Source organism: Rhinolophus sinicus, linkage group LG11, assembly GCF_036562045.2.
Source record: "Rhinolophus sinicus isolate RSC01 linkage group LG11, ASM3656204v1, whole genome shotgun sequence".
NCBI classification, from domain to species: Eukaryota; Metazoa; Chordata; class Mammalia; order Chiroptera; family Rhinolophidae; genus Rhinolophus; species Rhinolophus sinicus.
The window spans coordinates 45,792,152-45,811,330 of NC_133760.1; the positions used below are offsets into that span (position 1 = coordinate 45,792,152).

Sequence of the window (19,179 nt, forward strand, 5' to 3'; positions counted from 1 at the left end):
TTCAAAGTGTACACAAGAGTGTTTTACTGTTTTTGCGGTATCTTCCACAGGCTGCCCATTCCTCTCAGAGTAAAATCCCAGAGTCCTCCAGTGGCCGAGGCCCTTTGCAATGTGCATTCCTGTGTCCTCCCTTCTGACCTCACCCCCAGCCTGTCCCCGGCCCCATGAGCGTCAGGCACACTGTGCCCTGGCTGCCTTCAGGCCGGCCCAGCATGCGCTCACCTCGCGGCCTTTGCTGTGCCTCTTACCTGGAGATCTCCCCGTGTTCTCAGGTCGCCTCCAGACGCGGTGTTCTGTGCTGATCATCTTTATTTATTATCTGTCTCCCTCACCGCTAGAATGGGGGCAAGCGCATTATCTGTTTAGTTCCCCCACAGAACCCCAAGCTCTAAGTGCCTGGCACATAGTACACACTCTGTAAATATTCTACTGGCTTTTGAAACATCCTGGTTGGGTTCCCTCCTCTGTGCAGACCCCATCCTGGGGCCCTTTCCATGTGACACAGTCTTGGGTTCAAGCTGTTGAACGTGGTCTGCACAGCTTGTCGCTGGACCAGCAGGAGAGATCACAGCAAATGATGCTTTCAAGAGCCAGATATGTGGGGCCAGCCCCTGGGGTCTGTAAGCCTCGGGGGGCTGGACCATCTGGGGCTAGAGGGGGCTGGGGGGTGCTCGGCGTCCGCGGCCCCCGCACCAGCCCTGGTTCTGCAGATTGGGGAGGGGCCGTGGGCAGCTGCCGGAGGACGAGACGTGCGGGTCGCTGACTGGCCGCGGTTTCCTTGCAGAGGAAGGCATCAACCACGAGTGTAAACTGTGCAACCAGATGTTCGACTCCCCAGCCAAGCTCCTCTGTCACCTCATTGAGCACAGCTTCGAGGGCATGGGCGGCACCTTCAAATGCCCCGTGTGCTTCACAGGTAAGGGGCCCGGCCGGGAGCACGTGGGGAGAGAGCCCTTGAATCGCTGGACCTCAGCATGTGCTCCTGGCCTGACGTGGACCCAGGGTTCATGGGGAGGCCCCAAGGGATCCCCACCCCACTGCCCAGTCTGCCTCCATGAGCCCTGACCTGCGGTCCCCATGCCATCTGGCCTCCCCTCTGAGGCAGGTGGAATGGCCCCTCTCCTAACCCTCCCCTCACCCCTGTCCTGAGCTGCTAGCCCAGCCTTGCCCTCCGTTTTGGTGGTCCCTGCATGGCTCTGGGTTCAACTCCCTGAGCTGTGAGGTCTGTCCAGCGCTGCTGCGGCTGTCCCTTTACACACCTTCTGGCTCCCCTGCCCCCTCCTGTCCCAGCCCACGCTCCATCCGTGCCTCAGGCTGCAGGAGTCGGGCAGCCTGCCGGCCTAGCCCCCAGCCCCTAGACTGGCTGCTGGCCCAGGCGAGCGGCTGTCCCGGCCCGAGGCAAGTCTCAGGGGCTCTGCCCAACCCCCTCCTGCTGCCCAGATGGCAGCCGGTGTGCACAGGGAGCCTGGCCTTCCCCTGCCTCCCCCAACATCTGCTGTCTGCCATGGCAGGAGCCCACCCCGGGGAGGGCGCCTGGCGAGAGGGGATCTCTGAAGTGCTCACCTCCCAGACACACAGCTGCTTCAGGGCCGCCTCCTGTGTGCGCCCAGAGCCTGGGCTCCTGCCACCGGGAAGCCGGGGCCGCGACCTGCTCCGTGCGGGCCTGAAGAAGGGGCTGTGCTGTGGGGAAAGTCCTCACGCTCACACCCCTTGGGGGTCCCCAGAGTCGTCGTCCGCCTCTATCTCAGGAGCTCCCACCCATCTGTTACCATCACACTTGTGGGCTGGGTGGGGGCTGGCACCAAGGGCCCCAGACACTGAGTCTGCTGATCCAGGGTACGGGGCCCCTGTGTGGGGATCCGAGGACGCTGACAAGCTCAACAAAACACATAATAATTCGTGTTCATTGAGCACCTTCTATACCAGACATGGCGCTAAGCTTGTTTAATTCCAATCTCGGCACCGCCACCTGCCAGCAGGGACCCAGGACAAGTCATTTAATATTCCCAGTGCCTCTGTTTTTTCTTCTATAAAATGGGGATAACACTGCCTGCCTTATGGAGGAAGCCCACACATGGAAGGTATCTGGCAAATGTTGATGACGATGACAATGACATTTTGCAAGGAGTGACCCATGTGATCCTCCCAGCCACACAGTAGCTCCAGATTTCAACAATCCCATTTTTTGGATGAGGACACAAAGCCCAGAGAAGTTAAGTGACTTGCCCAGCGTTGCACAGCCTGTAGGTGGCAGCTCACCCTCAGTGGCCCGAGATGCCTCTGGTAGAAGCCAGCAATGATCCCAGTAGCCCATTGTCGAGCCGGTTGTGTCCACGCGGGGTGATCCCTGCTTGTGAGTGGCGTGGGGCCGCTGTCCGGAGGCGGCTGGGCTGGTGTCCTGGCCCTGCCCTGACGGCCGTGTCCGTGTCCAGTCTTTGTCCAGGCCAACAAGCTGCAGCAGCACATCTTCGCCGTGCACGGGCAGGAGGATAAGATCTACGACTGCTCGCAGTGCCCACAGAAGTTCTTCTTCCAGACCGAGCTGCAGGTCAGTGCCGCGTCCGCTGCACACACCTCCTCGCGCCCTTCGGGGTCCCCACTGGCACTGAGGTGCTGGGCTTAAGCCAGGATGGTGGGGTCTTACACTCCCAACCGAGACGCACCAGGCGGCTGGGCTTGACTCGTGGGTCTGGGGCCAGTGGCCGCCCTCCTGGCTGGCGTGCAGTGTGGTCTCCCAGCCTCTGCCGGCCCAGCACTTTCAGGAGAGCTCTGACTGTAGCAGCAGGGCCCGGGGCAGGCATCAGAAGGCCTATGTCTGTGGGGTTTCTGTGGCCAGTCCCTTTTCTTCTTGGGGGTTCAGTCTCCCCACCTGGTACCCGCTGATATTCACTGAGTTTTGAGTCTGTGGCTGGTGGCCCAGGTGGCTTCCACAGCTGAGTCCTGGGGCTGTGTGTAGCCAAGAACTGGGGCTGGGGTCTTGGAGCCTCCAGCTGTGCCCAGGAAAGCCAGAAACGTGAAGGCACAGGATGCCGGGGTGGGCCCCCTCAGAGGAAGAGACGCCCGCCCCGGGTCCTGAGGCTGATGTGGCCCTCTGAGGGGGCAGAATGGCCTTGGCAGCTTCTCAGATCCCCATACAGGGCCTGCAGTAGCTGAGGACGTCCTAGAGAAGGGAAGCAACTGTGGGGGGCTTCCCTTAGCACCTGTACCCACTCCCCTCAGCGTCCCATGGGGCCCCTTCCCACCTACGACTGGATTCTGAGGACCATGGTCCGTGTCCACGTAAAACCACCTTCCTACCCACTGGTTTTTGCAAGAAATTCTTGTAACACAGAAGAGGTAACATGCCCACCCAGCGATACCACGCACACACACAGAAAAATCACATGTGCACTGTCTGTGGACAGTAACATCACACACATGAGGGAAAGTTGCACAGACGCAGTTCCTACATGTAAAACACACACAGAAGTATCACTTTCAAAGGGAACACTGCGCACACACACACACACACACACACACACACACGGAAGAATGCCACTCACACAGCCTAACACCACACCCCACAGAGAAGGAGCACACGGGCATCCACGGAAATGCCACACGGACACAGACACACCGCATACTGGGACTAACGCCATTTTCAGTTGTGATGCAGGTAAGGTTTTGCTGCTATAACCAATGTCCTCTAAAGCTATGTCTTCCGACCACAGTTTTCTGTGTTGCTCACATTCCGAGTCCCGGCAGACGGCGGGGAGGCGTCTGTTGATGACACTCACTCAGTGACATGGGCCATGGCAGCCCACGTCCTGTCACACGGCCTGGTCGCCGAGGCGAGGAGAAGAGGGAGGTGGTACACGTGGTGCATCGCACACCTGCTCCCAAAGCTTCCCCTGGATATGGCGCCCGTCTCCGCGTCTCCCGTTGCCGTGGCCTGAGCGAGTCACGTGGCCATGCCCAGTTTCACAGGGGCTGAGGATGGGATCCCGTGCCCAGCAGGAGAGGGGCTAGGTTTTGTCGGCGCTCCCAAGGACTGGCACCCGCCGTTGGTGCCCGGGGTGTGTCTGCCCACCTGGAAACGCTCCCTGCCCACCCACCCATGGTAGGGCTGACCCTGTACTCAGAAGGCCACCCGCCCTCAGGGACAACACTCAGGCCACTGCAACCAGGGGCCGAGTCATAAAGCTGCTGGGCAGGGGGTGGGACAGCAGTGGTGCCCCTCGTGTGGAGTTGAAGGGGCACAGCTGTGGCCTGTTGTAGGACAGACCCCCTCCTCACTGCACTGCAGCCCATCCTGTCTGCACAGCTGGTGGCAGCCGTTGCTTGGAAGAAATGAGGACAGGCCCATGCAGGGCCCGGGGGACTCACCCTGTGACGGTCAGGGTCGTTCACACGGGCTGGCCTCTGACCAGCCCAGGGCACCTGGGTGGTTTGCTGGAAAGCCAGTTTGCTGTCAGCCTTCAGGCTGCCCCTCTGCGTCCCTGTAAGTCTTTGTACCAGTGGCATAGCCTTCATCTCATCATGTGTGGGACAGTTATGGACCTGATTATACAGACCCAGGCCCAGAGAGGCGGTTCTACTTACAAATGGCCACCAGCAAAGCAGTGACCCACCTGGGGTCCACCCCTGTCCACATTGACCCCAAACTGGGCACGTGCTTCTGTGCAGAGGCCTGAGGGGACAGCTCACTGCCCTCGCCGTCATGTGACCAGAGGAGCTTAGTGCCAGCACTTGATCGGGCCGTCCAGGAAGCCTCCCTGCTGGTGTGCTAGCTGCGTGCCGCCTTACCTGCCTCCCACCTGCCTTACCTGCCTGGCCCAGCTATCAAAATAGGCCCCAGGTCCCCAGACTACGGAAGCTTTTTATAGCCCAGGACGACAGGCCTCCTTTACACCCAGTGGCGCATATGAACAATGATTTACTTAAACTTGGGGTTCGCTCAGCCCTCCCGTCCCCACATTGTCCCAGATGCCAGAGGGGAGGGCTGCTCTTCTTGTCGGCTCTGTGGTCTGTCCCAGAGGCGGTCCCCAGTGCTGCCTTTTCCGAGGTCGTCGTCAACACTGTGCCAGGGGCCCCTCATCAGGTGGAGGTGTAGGAGCTGCAGCCGATCTCATCAGCCACACCCACCGGGGTGCAGACGTCCCGACACCAGCATGGTTCCTGAGAGCCGGTGGTTTCCTGGGTCACCCCTCAACCTTTAGGGCAGATCCTCAAATGCCAAGAATCTCGCCAAATTATAGCCTTAACGAGTCACTGTTTTCTGCAATTAATGATTTTAATTATAGACCGTTGAAATGCGGAAGTGTTGTCGCAGTGCCAAATCTATGCAAATAGTGGCTTTCCTTAAGCAGCTCAATAGCAGTTCTCTGGGTTTTTGAGAGGAGGGTTTTTCAGGCATTGAAGTCTTTGTTGTCTTTATGCTGAAGCTGGGTGATGTGTGGGGGTTTAGGCGGTGCAGCAGGAGACAGGGCCTGGTCCTCACTGGGCCCTGACTGGCTCTCATGGCCGCATGTCATGTGAGGTCCTGTGGGGGAGACTCAGGGAAGCTAATATGTAGGGGCAGGTGACTCTGAGCTGAGGTGTCTGGAGAAGGTACGCGGCTCAGAATTGCTGCTGTGGATACAGGTGATAGAGGTGGGACCAGACCCTGGGAGCTTTGGTCTGCGTCAGTGACGTGTCTGCCTCCACAGGGAACGTTCTCTTACGTAGGACGCATTAACAGGGCGCAGTTGCCAGGGTCGGGGAGGTGCGAGTCCTGTTGGATTCTAAATTCGCCTAGCTCTGCCCAATGACGGAATTTAATTTGAAGGACTTTGGACAAACCGGGGCATATTCATAACAGAGATGAGCAGCAAGAGAAGGAACGAAGCTGTGCCATTCATCCGTTCAAAGCATGTGTATGGTGGGCCTACTGTGCGCCAGCACAAGTTCTAGAAACTAACAGGACAAGGGTGAGTGAGACAAAGAAACATCCATTGGGCCTGCGTTCTAGAGGGACTGACAGACACTGTCCAATGACAGCGGTCAGTGACACAAAGAAAATAAAACTGGGTCATGGGCCAGAGCACGAAGTGGGGCGAGGTGGGATACTCCTTGGTAAGCAGTCAGGGAGGACTTCTCTGAGGAGGTGGCGTTTGAGCTGAGGCATGGATGATGAGAAGGAGAGAGTGTGGAAGAGAGCCATGCCGATCCTGTGGCCAGTGCCAACGAGGGGGGTTGCTGGGATCACAAAGGCACAGTGCAGCTGAAGCGAGTGGGGGACGGGGGCCTGGTGTGAAGGGGGCTGGCAGGTGGAGCCCAGGTCGTAGCAAGATTTGCAGGACAGTGAAGGCGGTTGGTTTTCATCACCATTGTGATGGGAAACTCAGTAGAGAAGAGGTATTATCTGATATACACCCTGCATCAAAATTTAAGAGGTTTGGTCTTGGAAAGACACTGTTAAGTGAATGAAAAGTCACAGACTGGGAGAAAATATTTGCAAGTCACATATTTGATAAAGGATTTGCATCCAGAACATATAAAATAAAACTCAAAACTCAAGAATGGGGGAGGGAGGTGGAATCAACTGAAAACTGAGCAATACATTTCAGTCCTTCACCAAAGATGTGAGGAAGCCAGACGCCGTGAGGGAAGTACAGATGAAAACCACGACATTACGCCACCGTCCACCTATTAGAATGACTAAAACAAAAACAAAAACTGACACCAGCCGGTGTTGGCTAGAGCCGGGGAGAGATCCCACATGCTGGTGGAATTGCAAAGTGGTACGGCCACGTGGCAGAACCATTTGTGAGGGTCTTATAAAGTTATATATACAGTTAACATACAACCTAGCCATCGTCCTCCTGCCTTGTTTACCCCAGAGGACCGAAAACATGTTCACACCACCACCTCTACAGGAATGATGACACCAGCTTTATTTACAATGGCCCCTAATTGTCCCTTAGCTGGTGAACGGATGGAAAGATACGGTGCCTGCGTAGAATGGATGGCTAGTCAGGAATAAAAAGCAAGCGTGGATACCTGCAGCCACATGGACGAATGGAAACTGCCAAGTGAGAGAAGCCAGACTCAGAAGGCTCCAACTATGGGTCCTGTGTGTGTGATGTCTGGAGAAAGGCAAAAATACTGGAATGCAAAACAGCAATAGTTGCCAGAGGCTGGACGTGGGGGCAAGCAATAGGGGAGACTCAAGAAGCTTCGTCTACACACACACACATACACACACACACACACACCAGAGCTCAGGCAGAGTGCCAGGCTCAGGGGACCCAGTCTGACTCCGAGAAGCTTTCAGCAGCTATTTAACCAGGAGAAGACCTGGGTGGATTATGACGGAAGTGTGGGGGACAGTTGTCTTCAGGCTTTGCAGGCTCCTTTGGGAGGAGGGGGTTCTCAAGCTGCTTCCAGGGGCCCCAAGACTTCTGGCGCTGGGCAGACACTCAGGTCGTGGGTGTTGGTGTCTGACCATCACGGCTCAGGCCTCACCCTCTGGAGGCAGTGCCAGCGAGATGGGCATTTAAACTGTGGGGCGTGGGTGGCTTTTGAATGCCAAGAGCAGGGAGTGTTGTTGAGCTATCAGTGGTGTGAAGGGGGCTGGCTGGTGGAGCCCAGGTAAATGATGAGCTCCATCATTTACCGGCCGTGGGCCTCAGTTTCCTTATCTGTGAAATGGGGTGTTCATCACCCCTGCCTCACAGTTGTGTGTGTAAGCCCCTTGGCACAGTGGCCGCCACATACAAAGAGCTTGGTAGATGCTATCTACTGTTATCATTAGCGTCTACCATCATTATTAGCATATTATTAGCATTAGCCATGTGAGGGTCAGATGACATTTTAGGGTCCTGTCCACTAGGGCTTTGCTGTGATTTTTCATGATTTCTGGCCTGAGTTTGAACAAACTTTGCTCTGTGGGGCCCAGCCAAGTCTTAAGGCCACGGGCACAGGAGACCCACACTGGGCACAGGTAGGGTTGTGCGTCAGAGTGCAGGGGCAAGGCGGACAGGGCAGAGGCCAGGGCTTCACATTTCTACTCCCTTCCTACACATGCTTTGGCCCCAGCCTTCTCTGGGCCCTGCTTTCCTTGGCTGTGCCTGGCTCCGTGGAGGGCAGTGTGCAGATGTGGTCGGGGGTGTGAGACATCTCTGTAAATCACACACCCGACAAGGTCAGTTGCCTTGCATTGCCAGCCTCAGGCCTTGGCAGATGAAGGCCTGGGGCCTGTGGGCCCCTCGCCAGGGCTGAGCTGACCTGAGCGGAGGAGCAGGCTCTGCCCGTGCAGCCCAGCTGTCCCTGAGTCCCTGCAGACATCTCCGCCTGCAGACCCTGGGCATGATGGCGCCTGCTTTTTCCCTTTCTGGGGGCCTCACTGTGCCCCCACCATCACCAAGGAAGTGCCTGAGGGAGTGTGCTGTACAGGGCTGGCCTCTGGCCCGGTGGACAGGAGCCCCTGAAACTGGACAAGAAATAGAACAGCCGCCCGCCCTGGTGGGCCAGGCCCCGCTGGAAGTGTCGCGTGTGGGTTTTCTCAACACAACCCATGAGGTCGGCACTCTCATCCCCACGTACAGATATGGAAACTGAGACTCCCAGAGGCTAAGTGATTGGCCCAGGGTCACTGGGAAATGGCAGAGCCACGTGCAAAGCCAGATTGTCTGGGCCACCAAGGCAAACAGAAACCCTCCGAAGTTTACATGAATTTTCATTTATATGAGCTAATAGATTTAAATGAGGCCTGCAGTGCTGAACTATAAAAAGCCTCATGTCAGGGGACCCAGAAACTATTTTAGTAGTTGGGCCAAGCAGGGCCATGGGATATGGAAGAACCTGCCGGCAGGCGGGCCCAGGTGGGAGCGCCCTGGGGCTTGTTCTTCCAGGCCTGTGAGCCGCGTTTGCCAAGCTGGAGCCTGCAAACCTTGCAACCAGCAAGGCGGTGAGTTCAGCTCAGGCCAGGAGAGGAAGGATTGGGTCCAGTCGTGGAGATGGGGCCTCACAAGACCTCCAGCTTCCTGGTGCTGCAGACTTCCCCCACATCCCCCACCCCAGACCCTTTAGAACAACCTGGGACTTGTTGGGCACTGTCCCTGGGACGCTGCAGCCAGAGAAATGGCTCTTCTGGCGTCTGGTATCTCTGGCACCTGCAGACCTCCGTGATGGGCCGGGGAGGAGGGAGTGGTGGGCTGCCCGGTGCCGAGGAATCTAGCCTCCCTCAGTGACAAAGCGAGGGGCTGCAGGAAACGCTTCCTTAGTGGCCCTTGCCAGCAAAGTGACCCGTGGTGGCAAAGCGGCCAGCCCAGCGTTGAGCGAGTGCATTTAAAGGATTAGCTCACGCTGTTTGCTTGTGTGTGCTTAATCATGCCGCTTCCCGCTAAATGATTACAATTGATTAAAAGCAGAGCTGGGCATTCTAACAAGCAGCCCAGAGCCCTTCCGCTGGGCCCTGCCGGGGAAGGTGTGTTTGAGCTGGGGCGAGCTCTGAGCTCCACTGGGGTGCTGCCTTCCCCGCTCTGAGAACATTTGGTCTGAGCCCTCCCCGCATTCCATTTTCATTTAACAAGCGTTTATTGAGTATCTACTACAGGCCGGGGATACAGCTGTGAGCAGGCAGACAACACACGGGCTCTCACGGAGCTGACACGCAGTAAGTCAGTAAATACATGAACTAGGTCATTTCAGTGTGTGGGACTGTAAGACAATAAAACACTGTGTTGTGATGGAGAGTGGCATGAGTGTTCACGTGTGTGTGTGTGTGTGTGTGTGTGTGTGTGTGTGTGTGTTCGGGGAAAGGGTGAGGGAATATTAGGAATTAAAAATCAGATTGGGTGTTCAGGGAAGGCTGCCATTTCAACTGAATCCTGAAGGCTAAAAACAAGCCAGTGGTAGGGGAAGGGCTAAGGGTTCCTCCGGGAAAGGGAACAGCCAGTGCAAAGGCTCAGAGGCATGGACAAATTTGGGGTGTCTGAGGAACAGAGAAAAGGGTAGTAGTGCTACAGACAGTTGGTGGGGTCTTCTTGCTTCCCCCTGGGCTGTTCTCGTCTCGCCTACTCAGACGGGTGTTTCGTGCTTGTTCTGCTTGAACACCCTTCCTTTCTCAGGCTTCAGGGCCCAGCTCAGGTGGTCCCTTCTTTGAGAACCCCTCGCTGATTCTCTCCCCTTTGGCTTCTCCGGCCCTGGGTTTAAACCCTGATCCCTTTGCCAATACAGATTGTAATAACTCTTATGTCCACATCTGAGTTTCCACTCTGATGAGGTTTTGGAGGGTGAAGACTCCCTCTGCCTGTCTGCCATTCATCCGTCCGTCCGTCCATCCATCCATCCATCCACCCATCCATCCATCCATCACATATGTTTTACCGTTTTTTTAAAAATATTTCCTAGAAAGTAGGAAAATAAAGGAGACGGGGAAAAGCAGGAGGGCCGCCACCGGCAGAGTGTAGGAGCCCAAATTCCTGGTCCTTATAAGATGGGTAACCAAGGCGGCAGTTTGTGCTGCTCCTGTCAGATCCAGCCAGATAATTATAACTAATAATAATTAAAAGTTAAAAGTGCTCTAGGCACATACTTAGCATTTGACTCTTTGGCTGAGCTTTCTGTGAGCAGCAGCGTCTTCCTCCTTCCTGCTTTCCAGGCAGCCAGTCCGTGCCACCTACCGCTGCCAGGAGGGCAGGGCCCAGCTGGGCTTGGCCTGGGGGAGCGAGAGGGGGGCGCCCAGGGACAGCACCAGTGAGGACCTGCTGTCTGCATTGCAGTCCTTTCCAGGTTGCCGCTCCCCCCATTATTTCCTATTGCCGACATTTGTGCTTCTCTGGCCTCAGTTTCCTCCTCTGTCAAATGGGGTAAGACCTACTACCTTGGGTTGTTGTGAAGATGGAGAGGACACGTGTGTGTAGCACTTAGAATATACGCTTTCCTGCGGGTAATTGCGGCACAAAGTATGGTCACTTTGTGTGTCTGCCTTCCCCACTACGGCAGGAAACCAGAGGCCAGCGCAGCTCGAATTCCATTAAAGGGCATAGCACTGCCGTGTCCACACTAGGGGCCAGACAGCCTGGCTTCGCATCTCCGCCCCACTACCCAGCAGCTCTCTGACCTTCAGCAAATCACCAACCCATTCTGGCCTCAGTAGACGGGGGCTAATGACAGTCCCCTCCTTGTGGATGCTGGGGGGACTGAAGGCACTGCTGCTTGAAAAGCCGTTAGCAGCAGGCTCGGTGAGCGTCAGCCGCTGTCGTCACCATCCTTGTGACCGTGGTCTGGGGTCACATCTTCACTAACTCATTCATTCAATCCATCGAGCAGGGACATGCTCAGAGGGGCACACAGGTGTTTACTGAGCACCTACTCTGTGCCAGATGTGTGGGGGTGCTGGGGGCACACACAGGCATAAGTCCCTTGTGTGTTGTGGGAGGGGAACAGTAGACTGATGTGAACAACCAGAAAGAACTTTTATTGTGTTTGAGGAATAATGTGGTAACACACACTGTAACGTTGTATAGTCTGGGAGCGTCTCGTCCTATCATATGCTAACTATAACTGTTGGATACAACAGAACCTCACAGCGGGGCCCCCACGTGACATCACAGGAGGCATGGGGGGCCTGGGCTTTGCTCCTTCCTCACTGTGTCACCGGGTACCAGCCACGGTGACTCTTGGTTCATTTCCTCTGAGGGGACGAGGCCTTTCCTGCTCACAGTAGGTGTGTCCATGTCACTGTCGTCTCAACTGCTGCCACCGCGCGGGGTGGCTGGGCCTCCTGAGGGGCCATGTGGGGTGGCGAGGGATCTGCTTCCGGGCAAGGCTGAGGGGTGGTCTCTGGCTCTGCTCCTTGTCCTTCCGAAGCCCGGGGCACAGGCCTGAGCCACTTGCCCCAACGTGGCAAAAACGAGACAGCGTTTCTCGAGTGCTTCCTGCGAGCCTGGCGCCACCTCTTCACACACACCAGCTTTTGAGACCTCACATGATCCCAGGAATGTAGCATCCTATGAGGTCCGTGTCACAGAAGAGTAAACTGAGGCTCCCCGGGCCCTACAGCTGCTAGAGTTGCAGGGCTGTGACCCAGACAGCCTGACACTCGTGTTCGTGTTCTTAGTCCCGAGGCTGAGGCAATGGGCTTGCACATGACGCTCAAACCACAGGTGCCCAGGGCAGGTCTCACCGTCCAGGAAGGTAGAAGTTGCAGAGGGTCACCTGGAGGCCTGGGGCATGTGGCTGTCGTGCTGTGGGCAGCCTGGGTGAGCGGTGGCCGCTGGGGTCACCGCAGAGGGAAGCAGGGGAGGGATGGGCAGGGGGCGGGGCCTGTGGCTGGCTGTGTTCAACGCCCTCGTGAGCCCAGCCGCTCTGCCTGCCTGAGCCACAAAGCGTGTAGAGGCCCAGGTGGGGACTTGGGCGGGGAGCCTGCCCCCAAGGCCCAGCTCCAGGCAGAGATGGTACTTGGAATCAGCCTCGGGCTGCCCGTCTGCCCATCGGAGCCTGTCATTCATGCCCTAGGGCGGGGGTCCAACCAGCTTTAGAAGGCACCATGCCATGCTGACAGACGGGCATGGGGGAGCTGCCAGGAGCCTCAAGCTGGCCATCATTGTGTGTGCCCTGTGCCCACACCCTCCCCTCACCGGCGCTGTCCCAGCGGGGACCAAATGCCTTCAGTTTCTTAGAAACAACGATTATACTAGTAACGGTACGTGCTATGTTGGTTCAAGCTCCCGGGGATTGGCACCATACATAGCCCTGTTCCCCGCCCCCACCTCTAGACTTAGAGAAGAGGCAGTTGATGTAAAGGAAAGTCCCCCGGATTTGGGGGTCAGAGGGTGAACCTCAGAGTTGCTTCTTGCTGTCACTGTGACTTGGGCCTGAGACACCCATCCTCAGCTGGACAATGGAGCAGCGTTCTCTCCTGGAGGATTATGGTGGGGATGGCACGTCAGGCTTATGCCTGGCCCCAGAAGACCTAACAGAGGGGCAGCGGCAGCATTGGGGGTAGAATTGCTGCTGTGCCACTTTCACAGATGGGAGACTCAATATCATGTCATATGGCTAAGAAGTGGCAGGGCCCAGCCCACCCTGGTGGGAATAATAGTAACAGCAACAACCCCCAGGGATGTGGGCAGGCCTTTGCTCTGATTATCTTGTATTATCCACAGGACGGTCCTGTGAGGCCAGTGCTATTTTTCTCCCCATGTTGCAGATGGAGAGACTGAGGCACAGCCAGGCAGTGGCCGAGTTGGGATCTGAACCCAGACACCCGGGCTTCAGAGCCTGGGTGTTGAACCACTGCCCCCAATCCATGGCAGGCCTTTCTCTGTTTTTGAGCCCCATTCGTGTTAAAAACGCAGCTTGCTTTGTCCCTTGTTGGGACCGTCTGTCTTCCTGACTTATTGGGAGCGGTGTTGGCTGCCTCCTGCTGGGATGCGGGTCTGGCATGGCTGGGGTGCTCACCCCCACCAGCCGAGAGGCGAGAAGCGGGTGCTCTCAGCGGAAGCCTGGATTGCGTTCTTTGGTCGAGCAGGAACAATTACTAATGACATTTAGAAAGAAATTAATGATGAGAAATGCAAGTTGGCATTTCAGGAGTGCCAGTGAGCAGCCACACGTCAGCACTCATAGGAGAGGCAGGGCTGGGGGCTGGGCATGGTGGGCGGGGGAGCAGTGGCAGGAATTAATTTTGCTGTGTCAATAACAAACGTGGTCCCACTCGTTCTGCTTCTGGAGTTTAGATAAAATCAAACATGACTGGCTGGGGCTCATCCAGGGCCTCAGTGAGATTCACTGTGTGCTGGGATGTGGGCAAGGGTAGGGCAAGGGTTCAGCTTGGTGTCTCCTTTCAGTTGCACCAGGAGGCAGTGGGGACCAGCAGGGGACAACAAGAGGGGAGGAGGTAACCTTAGGACCTGGCCATTTGGGCTCAAATCCCAATACCCCCTCTTAACAGCTGTATCACATAGCAAGCTACTTTGCCTTTCTCAGCCTCAGTTTCGTCATCAATAAAATGGGGACAATTGGGAGACATGAAGATAATGTATGAAGAGCAGCAGCCCAGGTTTGGCACACAGTAGGAGCTCAATATATGCAGGCTGTTACTGTATTTCACTGACATATTTTAAGAGGCACAAGTTTTCTCGTTCTAACAGCTCTTAAATTGGAATACCTCACTTGCGTGTTGTAGTTTAGTGGGTCATATTTTTTTGCTCGTTGTGATACATCAAATACCGCAGCACTGTATACTCTTTGGGGTCTTAGGTAAACTATGGCATTGGTAGGAAGGATGGTGGAGTGGGGAGAAGGAAGAAAGACGCTGAACCTGGCTGGGTGGATGGGGCTTCCCAGAGGGAAAAGGGGACAGTCAGCCCCTTCCCATCCTTCAGAATGATGGAGGAGGGTCCCACCCAGGGTCCCCTCACATGGCGGGCGGGGGGACACACACAGGGACAAGTCAGTATGATAGTAACATCGAACATTTTTACAGAGTGGAGGGTGGAAACATATAGCCCATGGCCTGGGGGATTTAGGAAACGAAATGGTGCCTGTGTTTCAAAATGGAGACTTCCTGTAATTATATTGGCTAGCATTTATATAGTGCTTACTAAGTACCAGACATTGTTCTTAGCACTTTTATACTTTAAAACATGCAGTCCTCTCAATGCCTCTATTACTGAGGTAGGGAAACTGAGGCACAGAGCAGGTGGCTAACCCTCGAGGCCAGAGCTGGTCAGTGCTGGGCCGAGGCCACCAGCCCTGGATTTCGTCTTCTTTCCTACCACACTGAACAGCTAGAGTTTCTGATTTTGTACAAATCAGACCTGGCAGCCCCTGGACCACAGTCCCGCGTGGGGATAATCAGCTGCCCCCTTCAGATGTGTGGTCGTGCTCCCCAGTTCAACACAACCCTCACCTGGTCTGCCTCACCTGGTTCATTCCCCACCTGGGCTCTGAGATTGAGACCCCCCCCCCCATAGCAACAGTTCACCGTGTGCAGATATTGTCTCGTTGGTGCCTCACCATCTGGAAGTTGTTGAACAACTAGAAGTGCTCCTTACTCTCACTATTTTGCAGACCTGAGACCTGGGGCTGGGAACCAAGCATTAAAGTAGGAAACTTGCAGGGAGAAGTGGGGCATGTGTTCCATCCACTTGGGTTGGGGGTTTGAGCAGGGAAGACAAGGGGCCCCTGCTCCCCAGCTCAGTGACCTATCCCCAGCTGAAGCCAGACCTGGATGCACGGTCCCGCGGCTGTGTCCCTGCCCTGTGGCACCACCTGAGTCTCCGCCATCCTTTCTTCTGTAGCTGCCACATCAAAAATGCAATGCTTTTGCATTGACCATGATAGCAAAGCCTTGTGGTTAGTATTACTTACAACAGTATTCAACGTCTGTCTACCATTTTACATGCTGTAAAAACTTTTACATCTGTTTTCTGATCGAAGCTCATAACAAGGCTATGAGGTAGGTATTATTTGTCTCACTTTTCAAGTGAGGAGATGGTACTTAGAGAAGGGAACTGACTTGTCTATGTTCGCACATAGAGCAAGTGGCTAAGGCAGGATTTGAACGCCAAAGCCCATTATCTTTCCACCAACCCATCCACCCTCCTACCCAGATGTTTATTCATGTCCTCCTCTTTCTGCCACTAGTCATCCACGTGCCTCCAGCCACTCATCTGCACATTCACCCACCATCCACCATCCATCCATCCATGTCTCCATCCATCCATCCATCCATCCATCCACCATCCATCCATCCATGTCTCCATCCATCCATCCATCCATCCATGTCTCCATCCATCCATCCATCCATCCATCCATCCATCCATCCATCCATGTCTCCATCCATCCATCCATCCATCCATCCATCCATCCATCCACCATCCATCCATCCATGTCTCCATCCATCCATCCATCCATCCATCCATCCATCCATGTCTCCATCCATCCATCCATCCATCCATCCATCCATCCATCCATGTCTCCATCCATCCATCCATCCATCCATCCATCCATCCATCCATCCATGTCTCCATCCATCCATCCATCCATCCATCCATCCATCCATCCATCCATCCATCCATCCATCCATCCATCCATCCATCCATCCATCCATCCATCCATCCATCCATCCATCCATCCATCCATCCATCCATCCATCCATGTCTCCATCCATCCATCCATGTCTCCATCCATCCATCCATGTCTCCATCCACCCAGCTACACATCCATTAGAACCAAGTGCTAACTAACTGCTTTCATGAGACTTCCTCATATGCTCTGACCTGCTACCTACCCCCCCACCCAAAGACTGCGCATGTGCGCGCGCGCACACACACACACACACACACACACACACACACACACAGTGAGCCAAGTGGGATGGGACAGACTGGAGATACAGAGGATCCTTCCTTTGCCCCATGGAAACAATCAAGTTCTGCCTGGTAGTGGGAGGGAAGGCGTAGGACAGACCCACCTGGTCCTGGTGGGGCAGGTATGTAGATAGTGGTGCTGTGCCCATAGTTCGGTTGGAAGCTGGCTGTAGATGCGAGGGGCCGACAATTCTTTGCAGGCTGGGCCACAGTGTTCTTCAGCCATCAGTGCGAGCAGGTCTGAGCAGGGGGCAGCCTGGGGGCCCTGGCATGCTGGATGGCAGGGATCACCTTCGCCCTTTGCTTTGTGCCAGGCTGAACTTGCTCTCCGGACCAGCAAGGGTGTACGCCCTAGTGTTTTCACAAGAACCGTCGCGATCATTAAATATAATCGTTCTCAGCTGCAGTTTTGATCGCTGGTGCATGCATGTAATTCATCACAGCAAATTAGGTCCATTTTCAGAACTTCTGGCCCTGCAGCTGGGGGGCTATCAGGAGGGGCCCTGGGCCATGTGGGCTCGGAAAGCCATTTTGGGGCCATGTTTTCTGAGGGGGACCATCCTCAGAATACCTACCAGACAGCTCTCCACCTGCAGATGTTAATTTTCTAGAAATTTTAAGGATGCAGGAAAGTTTTCCTTGCAGGAAAAATTTGGAGGGAGGTAGAAATGGATATGATCAAAGTCTTAAAATACCATTTCCAAAACCTAAAAGCCCTGGGTTAGTTTAGGGACCTGGACATACGTGTTCGGTGTCATTAGTGACCGACCATGTGGCCTCGATTTTCCAGGGCAGCCCTGATTCCCAGTGTTCTGTCCCAGCTATTGGCGAGTTGTCCTGGTTTTTGGCTTGTGAAATATGATGACTGTATGTAGAGCTGAGTTTTCTCATCAAATTTTAATGAATCAGTATTTAAAGCTGGAAAGGCCTGGAAAGACTTCAGAAAATTTAAAGGGAAAAATTCCGTCCCACGATTGTTTTTCGAGCATGGCAGAATATTTAATGTCTGTAGGTGTGCCTCCTGCCCACCAGCCCACCTCCCCAGCCGCAGGGGCCGCGGGAACACGGGCACTTCTGTCAGCAGGGCCTGGCCCTGAGCTGTGCCGCTGGCAGTGTCCTAGGCGTGGGTACCACGGAGGAAGTCCCACAGAGCACGGAGGTGGAGGACGCCTTGCATCCAAGGCCAGCTCCTGCTCAGCAGGTGACGTGTCCCCTGGATGCTGCAGCTCGCTCCCATCCAGGAGACCTCCCGACAGGCTTCATCCCGCTGCAGCCTTTGCTACTTCCAACTTCTAACCCTGGAACCGGAGACACAAGGGCAGCAGCCCTGGACCTCCTGAGAGCCCGAGCTCTTTGGGTAGAATGCACCCTGTCTCCCTCCCACCTACCCACCTGCCTTGTGGGATCCCACCCAGTTTTTACAAAGAAAATTGTGTGACGATACACACAATACACATACATATAATAAAATAAATATAAACGATAATGTATAAATATAAACAAATAAAATAAAATATAAAATGAAGTAAAAATACGCATTATCAAATTTGCTATGTGAGCCTTTTTTCGGTGAGCAGCCCAGTGGCACTGAGACCGTTCACACTGATATGCAGCTGTCACCACCATGCACAGGACTCCTTTCATCTTGTCATTCTGAAACTCTATCCCCAATAAACACTAAGTCCCCGGTCCCCCTCCCCAGCCATGGGCACCTACTCTTCTATTTCCAGTCTCTATGAATTTGGCTCCTCTGGGGACCTCACAGAGGTGGAAGCTTGCAGTTTTTGTCCTTCTGTTACTGGCTCGGTGCACTTAGCATCATGTCTTCAATGGATCCCTCCACTTTCCAGAAAAAAGCCGAACTGCCCCAGGGCAGAGTGGGGGGTCCCTAGTTCTTCTCCCCCTGATGCTGTCGGTGGAAGCTACAGCTTGCCGGCTGTCAGTTCAGGACACTTGTTGCGTTTTAGCAAGTGCAGACTCTGCGCTGACACTAGAGACCATCAGGGAGTTGAGAGCCAGGGGCTGCAATTCAACCAGGTCACTGAAGGTTGAGGAAAGTGCTGGAAGGACACCTGTGCAGGTTCAGGGCTGCACCGTTACAGGTGGCCACTTACCGCAGGGGCAGGAAGGCCTTCCAAGGGGACCGAAATCGGTGGGGGTGGGGGTGGGGGTGGGGAGGCTCTGGCATGGGGAATGACTGCCTCGAAGGCCGAGCTAAGAAAGAGCTAGGCCTATTTGGGGAACTGGAGGAAGGTGCTTGAGGCTTCCGGGCCAGCAGGCGCCAGGTTTCATAGGGCTGTCAGCACCATGGACAGGGCTCTGGATTTCTTCCGGGTGTGGTTGGAACCCAACCGGGGGCTGAGCAGCGATCTCCCACCTTCCTGCCCCTGGAAGAGAACCTGGGCTGTGCCTGTCATGGGCACTTTGTTTTCTCAGCTTCCCACTGCCAGGAAGAGGGGACCCCAGCGGGAACCTGGGTCATCACCAGGTGGGGGCTTTTGGAGGGGTCCTAGCAGTGGTGTGAGTGTGGACAGTGGTGTGAGTGCGGGGAGATGAAACACCCAAAATAACCAACCCCTGAACAACTTTGCAGCACATTAGTTCAATGTCTGTGCGTGCGTGTGCGTGGGACTGTGGGGTGTCTTTGTGTGTGTTTCGGGGTAGATATAGGTGTGGGAAGCAGAAGGCATCCTGCCGTACCATGCTGCATTCATAAGCACCCCAAGGGCAGTCTCCCCACAGTGCCTGGCTCTTTCCTTCTCTCCCATGAGATATAGTGCGTGATGGCTGGGAAGGTGCAAGGGGTAATTATCGAGATTCGTGAAGGGGTCGATAT

At 55.1% G+C, this 19,179-nt stretch overlaps 1 protein-coding gene across 3 annotated transcripts in view; it reads left to right on the forward strand.

The window, feature by feature from the left end:
- Nucleotides 1–19,179, forward strand: part of ZNF423 (zinc finger protein 423) — a 325,408-nt gene that overhangs the window by 296,573 nt on the left and 9,656 nt on the right. For 2 of the 3 annotated variants that reach the window (XM_074314930.1, XM_074314928.1), the window contains exons 6-7: nucleotides 785–916; nucleotides 2,433–2,548. The exons of the other annotated variant lie outside the window; for it this stretch is intronic. In XM_074314930.1, the coding sequence (XP_074171031.1) occupies nucleotides 785–916; nucleotides 2,433–2,548 (248 nt within the window). The remainder of the gene's footprint in view (nucleotides 1–784; nucleotides 917–2,432; nucleotides 2,549–19,179) is intronic. 3 annotated transcript variants of the gene reach the window in all.